General features: G+C 44.8%; 1 protein-coding gene across 1 annotated transcript in view; it reads left to right on the top strand.

The window, feature by feature from the left end:
- Window positions 1–1,216: 1,216 nt before the first annotated feature.
- Window positions 1,217–8,407, top strand: part of STX18 (syntaxin 18) — a 119,577-nt gene continuing 112,386 nt past the window's right edge. Inside the window, exon 1 of the mRNA XM_081240565.1 lies at window positions 1,217–1,465. Coding sequence (XP_081096691.1) covers window positions 1,298–1,465 — 168 coding nt within the window. The 5' untranslated portion in view covers window positions 1,217–1,297. The remainder of the gene's footprint in view (window positions 1,466–8,407) is intronic.

Below are 8,407 nucleotides of genomic sequence, written 5' to 3'. Positions count from 1 at the left end.
ATTAACATAAGTGGTATATTTTTGTGAAAAAAAGCATTTCCAAAACAACTTAGTGAGAATGGCACTGTTTTACATTTTTGCAAATCTTTTTAAAGTTTGACCTAATAGAAGGCAGCTGTTTTGCATTCAGTGTTTTGCAATATCACAAGTCACCCAGCCTCTGGGAAACCCAATTGTGCACAACTTATGAGAGAATAAGAGTGAAAAGATAAGTAACATCGTGATATGAAAATAATTTTTTATTTTGCCTACCACTCTTTGACAACCACATTTTAATACATATTCTAGTTGTGCATCCTCTTTAGAAAAAAAGAAAACAAATGATGAAATCAAAGAGATCTTGAATTAGATCTGAACCTCGAACCAAAATGTAGAAAGAATTCACTGGCTAACTTTCAGTCGACTTAAATAACTATGACTTAAGATGGTATATTTAAAAACCATACACGAGGAAGAACAGAAACCAGTGAAACTCTTCCGTCCTTGTCTCGATCTGATAAGTTCCTAGTGTTTCTTCAAATCTGCCTTCTCTACAGTGTGATGCCTTCTCTTTCCCCACCATAATTAATAACAAGAATGTTAACAATAATGTTATTATTAACAACGGTAACTAACTTTCATTGGTCTCTAGGAGCCAAGCAACGCCAAAACACTTCGCACGTGTTATCTCGCTTAACTATCACAGTAACACTGAGGAAGGTGCTGGCCTCATTCTACAGATCAGGTGGGTGACGGTTGGAAAAGAAAGGCCTCTGGCCTCTAGCTCTGTGCCGTGCACACCTGCTCTGCCCTAGCACTTACTGCACCCAGGTGGTCACCGCCCACGTGCTTCGGTCCCGCACAAGGTGGGTTCATGAGGTCTGGGTCAGGCTGGGTCGCTTCCTGTCCCCTCGCAACCCGCGCAACAGGGAGCCAAGAGAATGGAGCCAGCCTTCCGGCTTCCCGATCCCCTCGGTCCCGGGGCCTACACGCTCTAAGCGAGCTCGCGAGGGCTCGGGACTCCGGGACCTCCCCGCGCGGCCAAGCCCGCCAAAGTTTGCCGGGAGGAGAAACGGGCGCGGGTGTGAGCGTCGCTGGGTCCGGGTCGCCGAGGGGATGGGCACGCGCGCCGGCGGAGGCCGGAACCTTTCTCCTCTCGCCGCGGTAGCCCCGGGCGGGCCGGAACCTTTCTTCTCGTGTCGTCGTTGGTGGGCGGAGGCGTGCGGAAACGGAACGGTCCTCCAGCTGCCCAGGTCGCGCCGCGGTCGCCGGCTGCTGACGTGGGCGGGCCTGGTGGGGGCCGTGGGTGTGGGTCGCCATGGCGGTGGACATCACACTGCTGTTCCGGGCCAGCGTCAAGACCGTGAAGACGCGCAACAAAGCCCTGGGAGTGGCGGTGGGCGGCGGGGTCGAGGGCAGCCGCGACGAGCTGTTCCGCCGGAGCCCCCGGCCTAAGGGCGACTTCTCCAGCCGGGCGCGCGAAGTGGTGAGCTGGTTGCTATGGAAACGGCGGGCTGGTGAGGGGGGCGGACCCGCGTCAGGGACCCCAGACCCCAAACCGGACTCTGTCCCGTAAGCAGTGGGTGAGGGAAGCGCCTGGAGAAGGTGGTGTCAAGGGGGGGCAGGAGAGTTGGTCCCAGAGAGCCGACGGCTGTCTTTGGAAAGGAACAGCCTTAGGTCGAGGAATGGGGACGCATGTTGGGGAGCTCGGAACTATGTCTGCAACGTACATGGGCTGCTTTGTGAGGTAATGAGCTTGCCGTCACTGCAGACCTGAACGCAGGCGAAGCTTCCCCCACCGTCCTTTGCTTTCCTGTCGCAGCACTGACTACAGTCACAGTGTATTTATCTCTTCTGTTTACTTGTTTCAGCCACCTCCCCTCCCCCGCCCCGCACTGAGATCCAAGATCGCGTTCTGCCGACCTGTCCCTTCTCCTTGCCTCCTGAATTAGGTCAGGGTTCATGCCAGGGACCGGTCTGTCTTGAGACTGGTTTAGGATAATCTTTCACAACCACTCTCTATTACAGCCATCTAAACTACTTTCTGCCCTTGAACACAGCAGGCTTTCGTTCGGGAGAGCAGGGACCTACTCCTTCAAGGCAGTAACAGTGTTGGCTTCACTTCAGAATCCCTGAAGCCTGACTCATAGCATTGCTTAGTAAATGTTTGTTGGATCAATGAATGAACAAATGGTTGTCTCCTTCCCCACTACACAGGAAACTCTGTAAGGGGAGAGATAAAGTTTGCCAGGTTCACTTTTGGATCCTTGGCACCAGGGTGGATCTAGTTTTTGTGGAGCTTGAAGCTTATACAGTTCTGTCTGTCCTCTTTAAGAAATAAAAATACAAAGTCACAAAAAAAAAGGTTCAGAGCTTTGGAGGGGTGCAAGGGAGGGGCCCTGATGCTCAAACTTCATGGTAAATCCACTTCTGTTTGATACACAGTGCAGTGCCTGGTACTTTTTAGACACTCAGTTATTTTTTAATATATGTATGCATGAATTAGTGAGTGGCAGTTTGCAGAGGCTATTCAAGCCTCGGAAGGGAAATTGGTCCAGATGAATATATTCAGTCCATCAATAAGCATACATTAAGCGCCTACCTTCTGACCGGCATTGTGTTAGAATAACGCGATTTAAAAGGAATGGTGGGGGAGACAGACATATTACCAGAAGAAGTGCCACAACGCCTTGAAAATGTTGTGTAGGACACAAAGGAGAGGGTGTTCAATTATGCGTCAGGGCCAAGAAAGGCTTTACAGAGGCGATGATGCCTGAAACAAATCTTGAAAGAAGAGTAGTTGGTTCCAGTGCAGATAGGGTGGAGAAGGGCATCTCAGGTTAAGAGAAGAGTATGCACAAAGGTGTGGAGATGGGTAACTTTATGCTCAGTTTATTTATACTCAATGTGTGTCTACCCGTTAAATTACAAACAAATTAGTAATGCCATTTCAGATTTGGGGCGGGGGGGGAGGAACTTTTCATAGCTGAACAACTCCTAACAGTGATAACTATGCCAGTTTGCAATGGGAGCTTGATTAGTTAACTCATTTGGGCTGTGGGATTAATGGGGACCTTGGGAGTAGAAACTGGGTCTTGGATTTAGAAGACTTAGATTTCAATCTGGGTTCTGCTTCTTAGATGTGGGTGACTTGGGTAAGTCCTGTTACCCGAGTCTCATTTCCCTTTTCTATAAAATGGGCATGATAATACCCTACTTGACTGGTAAGCTGATTATTAGGATCTTATGAGACTTTGTATATATCGTAAACAGCCATAATGATTATTATTGTTCCCCTTCACCCTCCTACCCTAACCCTGTGTAGGCCATTTAGATGTATTTTCATCAGTGGCACAAAACTTTATTCCCTACACCACTTTGCTTTCTTGTACTTTCATTCTTTCCTTGCAAAGGGGAGCCAAGTAAGTTCATGAGGCAATCTGAAAATCCAGTGTAGGTACTAATAGCATCGGTAGTGGAGGCAGTGACACTCCTCTGTCAAGGTGAAGCTATCAGCGATGGCATATGTGTGGCAAGCATGCAGCTATTGCTCTTTCTCCCTCCCTGGGACCATGGAAGCCATTGTTAATTTCCCAGTACATCTGTGTTGCTCAGAATCCTTTGCAACTTTGTGCCCCAGGCAACCATTACCTATTGTTGGACCTGACATTCAAGTTGAAATTTGCTGATATCCTACATAACATATAGTAAAAATAGAGTCTGTATGCCTGAAGCAGAACCATGGACTTTTTTCTTTTAGTACTTAAAAGGATCTTAAGTTCATGTTGTTCAGTCTTTTCATTTTATAGGTGGGAAAACTAACACTCAGGTAAGTGAAATGTCTTGCCCAGAGTCATAATAGATGAGGTCAAAGGACAGAGCCAGAGGAAGAAGCCAGGTCCTTTGACTCCAGTTTAATGTTGCTTATTTCCCACCCTGCCCCATACATACATTTCCACTATAATTTTAAACCAAAAATTCTTCAGCTGAGTTTCTTCTTCCTGAGTTAATACTGAATTCATAATTGCATACTGAATAAGATTTGGAGCATAAAGACCTGAATTTGAATGCCTTTTACTTACTGCATGAACTTGGGCAAGTTACTTAACCTCAGTTTCCTCACTCCTAAAATGGAGTGAATAATAGCAACCTTATAAGGTGGTTATGCAGATGAAATGAGAAAAGGTGTGCAAGTGCTTGCATGAGTGTGAATTCTTTTGATTGCTAGTAAGGGTAACCTAATTTAAACTAACCTGAGCAAAATAGGAATGTGTTGGCTTGTATAACTGGGAAACAGGAAGGAGCTTCTTTCTCTAGGTCTTATCCATAAAACCCCAGGAAAGGACTCTAGTTGGTTCTGCTTGGGTCCTGAGCCTTCGTTATGGCCTCAGAGGGATAAGGTTCTTCACATGGCCAGGTCAGATGTCCACTCCAATAGGTGGGTTGGGTGCTGTGATTGCTGCCCCACCAGAACCTTGGAAAAGGGAGTGCTGTGTCTGACACTAGGGAGTAAGGGATGCTGGGCAGGCAAAACCGACAAAAATGTTCCTTCTATTCCCTAGCACAGTGCCTGACTTGTCTTCACTTTACCTGCCTGGTGGTCTTCAACTCTGTGAGGAATAAAAAACTAGAATTGTGGGAGTTTGTATGACAGGCTTTGGTGTGGGAATGTGTCTGGAGGTGCCTCATAGGGGCAGCTCTTTCATTTTCTTACTAATTTATAAAGGTTACAGAGTCCAGGAGAAGCAATACACAGTAAACCAAGACGCCTCTAAGTAGCCAAACTGAGTATGCAGGGGCAACAGGAGCCAGTGAACAGAACATCAGGGAACCTGTGCTCTAGACCAAGTTCAGCCATGAAGTGGACAGACCACCTAATCTTTCTGCACCTCAGTGTCCACGTTGGTAAAACCGACAGCTTAGACTATAACTGTAGCGATTTCTTGTAAAACAAAGATGTCTCGTTTATAAGATAAACAGCGACTCTGTGTTGTTGGGAATTCTATTTTCAGATTAGGCATGCAGATGAATTTTTCTTTGTTTATTATACATTGCTTTTATGAAAGCCAAGTGTCATTTACTTTTTTTTTTTTAATGAGTTAATTATCTTTAGTTCCTGGCTTAAATTCAGACTTCTTACAGCAACCCAAAGCCAGATGGTCTGGTCCCTGCTGCCTTCCTTGAGCTCCCCTCCTCTCACCTTCCTCTTACTCTACTCCAGCTGCCCTAGCCTCCTTACTTTCCTCACATGCACCAGGCACATTCCTACCTCAGGACCTTTGCGCTTGTTGTTACCTCGACCTGGAACACTTTTCTCCCAGATTCCATGTGGTTTGATCTTTAGGCCTCTGCTCATTGTTGTTTCAGTGAGCCCTTCCTCCACTGCCCTGTATAAAGTAGCATCCTTTTTCTGTTCTTTACTCCGCTTTATTCCTGTCATTATCTAACATATCATGTATCCATTGACTTGTTGTTTATCCACTAGACTATATACTTCATGAAAACAAAGACTGTTTAGGTTCTAGAATGCAGGATAGGTTCTCAGTAAATGTTTCTTGAATTAAAGAATGAGTGTTATCTACTGTGTCACTTTGCTTCTAATTTTGGAGCTGGTTGATCTCTGTCCAAGCCTCCTTCCAATTCTAGAAATGTGTGATCCTAACATGATTCCTTAATATTATACAGTATATATGTACACTTAATCCAGTATCTGGAATAAACCTTGAATAAATAGTAGCTTTTATTTTATTAGTAAGATTTAGGAGTTTATAGTCAAGTGGAGAAGCAGACCCATAAATAATACAACAACTCAGGTAGAAGTGACAACCGTAATGCTTAGCATTGATTCCCCAGGTCCTCCTCGATTTTCTTCTGAGTTGTAGTGTTGAACTTGTGTGCCAGTGTTTGGAGCCAAAGGTTAAGCTGGGACCACCTGGATTATTATCCATAGTAGCTGGAAATAGACTTTATCCAAGGATTGAGTATAATTCTACTTAAACTGGGTTTCAGTTGAGGGAGCGTGGTTCAAAGAAGCAGTATCAGGCAACAGGGGCCAAGGGTCAGTGAGAAGCTGGAGACAGGCCCACACAGACAGGTATAGATCAGGAAACAGTGTAGGTTTAGGATGTAGGATTCAAACAGAGCGTGGGTCTGTTGAATCATATAGATTAAAAAAAAATTTAATGGAGAGTTCTTTTTGCAAATGAAATAAGGAGCAGCTTTTGCTAAGGCTGGGATGAGGGGGCTGGGAAGAGAGAGTTTCATTAGCCAGCTTGCCCCTCTACCGCCATTCCCCCTTCTCCTTGAGAAGCCCCTTTGGAACCAGCCATAGGGCTCAGAGAGACACAGTTTCTCAGGCCATTAATGTTCTCCAAGTCTTCTTTTAACTTCATGGTGCTGTATTTTTATGGATCATAATAACCGAGTGTGTACTGTAAGCAGAACTCAGTGCTAGTGACTTTCCATGATATAAATAGTGAGCCCTTTGTATGGACTGCACTCCTGAAATTTTCCAGATTTATGAAGACTGTAGCTTTTGAAATTATATTTATTCAATACTAATTGATTTATTCCACGTCCTGTAAGCATTGGACTCTTGATAGGTGTCAGTCATTGTGAGGACACAAAAAACTATGAGACAAATGTCCCGGCTCTTTGAAAATAGAAATAAAGGATAACTAAAGCTCCATGAGGGAGAATCAGTAGAAAATCAAACTGGACCTTGAAGGATGAGAATCAGACAAAGGAAGGGAGTTAAATCGCATTCCTGGCAGAGGGAGAAGAATTAGCAAAGGCACCGGTGTACAACAGCAGGTTGACTGGGGGGAGCAGAGGCAAGGCTGGAGTGATTGGAGCCCTTTTCTGGAGGAGGCCTGGGTGAGGGGCAAAGAGGCGGGAGATGAGGCTGTGCTGGATTAGGTTAGAGCAGGGGTCAGCCAACTTTGGCCCATAGGCCAAATCCAGCCGCTGCCAATTTTTGTAAATGAGGTTTCAGTGGAATGCGACCACGGTCATTTGTTTCCATGTAGGCTATGGATGCTTTCGTGCTATAGTGGTAGAGTTGTAACTGGCAAAGGCTGGCAAAGTCTGAAGTATTTCCTGTTTGGCTCTTTAGAGGAGAAGTTGACCAGACCTTGGGTGAGAGCATTGTCAGTAGTGCTGAGGAGTTTGGACTTTATGCTCTAAGCTATGTGAGCAGAGGCCTGAAAAGTTCATATTTGTCTTTTAAAATAATCAATATTGCAGATGGGTTTGGAGTGTAACACGACTGACATAGAGGAGCTAATTGGGAGGCTATTGCAGTAATCCAGGTGAGAGCTGATGAGCTAGTGACAGAGGAGTGGATGGATGAAGTAGATATTTAGGAGGTGGATTTTTAAAAAATGTAGCCATTGGTGGGGTTAGAAAGAGGGAGAGGTAGAATAATTCCCAGCTTTCTAGTTGGCAAGTTTCATAGTGATAGATATCACAATAACATTTTCTTCAAAGTTTGAGTAGGATGCCAATTAATCATGCCTTCCCTTTCTCAGTTCTAAACAGTGGAGAATAGATTCACGGGGCCCAACAGACATTAGAGTTTTATTAAGACAGCAAGTGGTGGGTAACTCCCCAATGGCAGTGCTTCTTGGTAAATCTGGATTGGAGAGCATAGCTGGAACCCAGTGGGGTCCTCTAGGTTTGTCATATTTAGATCTTGGAGATGATTGAGTCTTTAAAATAGACACGTAGTTCATATACCCAGCCAACCACCTCACAAATCCAGCGAACACTGGGCTGGGCCTTATTATGATGAGAGCTACAAGGCAAGTCATCCACACCAGACTGCAGATGGGGATACTCAGTAGGGCCATTTAGACACCAGGTTCTTATACAGACTTTTATTCTCAATTGTGCATTCTTTATTCTTGAAAGAAAGTCATCTTGGTGGTAATGATTGTATCACATACTGTAGAAGCATGGTTCTCAGGGATAGTCAATTGACTTTCTCCTTCATTCCAAGAAAAATCTGGAATGGGTCAAAGAGTTCCCTCTTTTCTCAGTTTCTAGTTGGCAGGTAGCCAATAGTTCAGTGTATCACCTACTAAGGATAGGGCTGCCAAAACAGGTCCTCTCAGGATGACATTTTTAATGAACTCTTCCTGTCCATCGTCTGATACTATCTTGCAGGCTTGAGAACCAGGTTTGTCAACATACCAGGAATAGAACCATCTATCAGGGCGATATCAACTGAGCTCACACCAACTCGTGTACAAGTTAGAATACCAGATTATTTTCTTTCAGTGCCATAACTAATACTCAGGAGGATCTAAATTTTGGAAAGTCAAGTTATTTTTGAGCTTCTGCTATAGGTCAGGAACTCTGTTGAGGGCTTTACATACCTGATCTCAATTAATTTTTCTCTATTTTGGGGGATAGAAATATAATATTA

The sequence above is a fragment of the Mesoplodon bidens genome, assembly GCF_964165515.1.
Source record: "Mesoplodon bidens genome assembly, chromosome: 1".
NCBI classification, from domain to species: Eukaryota; Metazoa; Chordata; class Mammalia; order Artiodactyla; family Ziphiidae; genus Mesoplodon; species Mesoplodon bidens.
The sequence above is the reverse complement of the archived record's forward strand: the minus strand, read 5'-3'. Positions and strand labels throughout refer to the sequence as shown.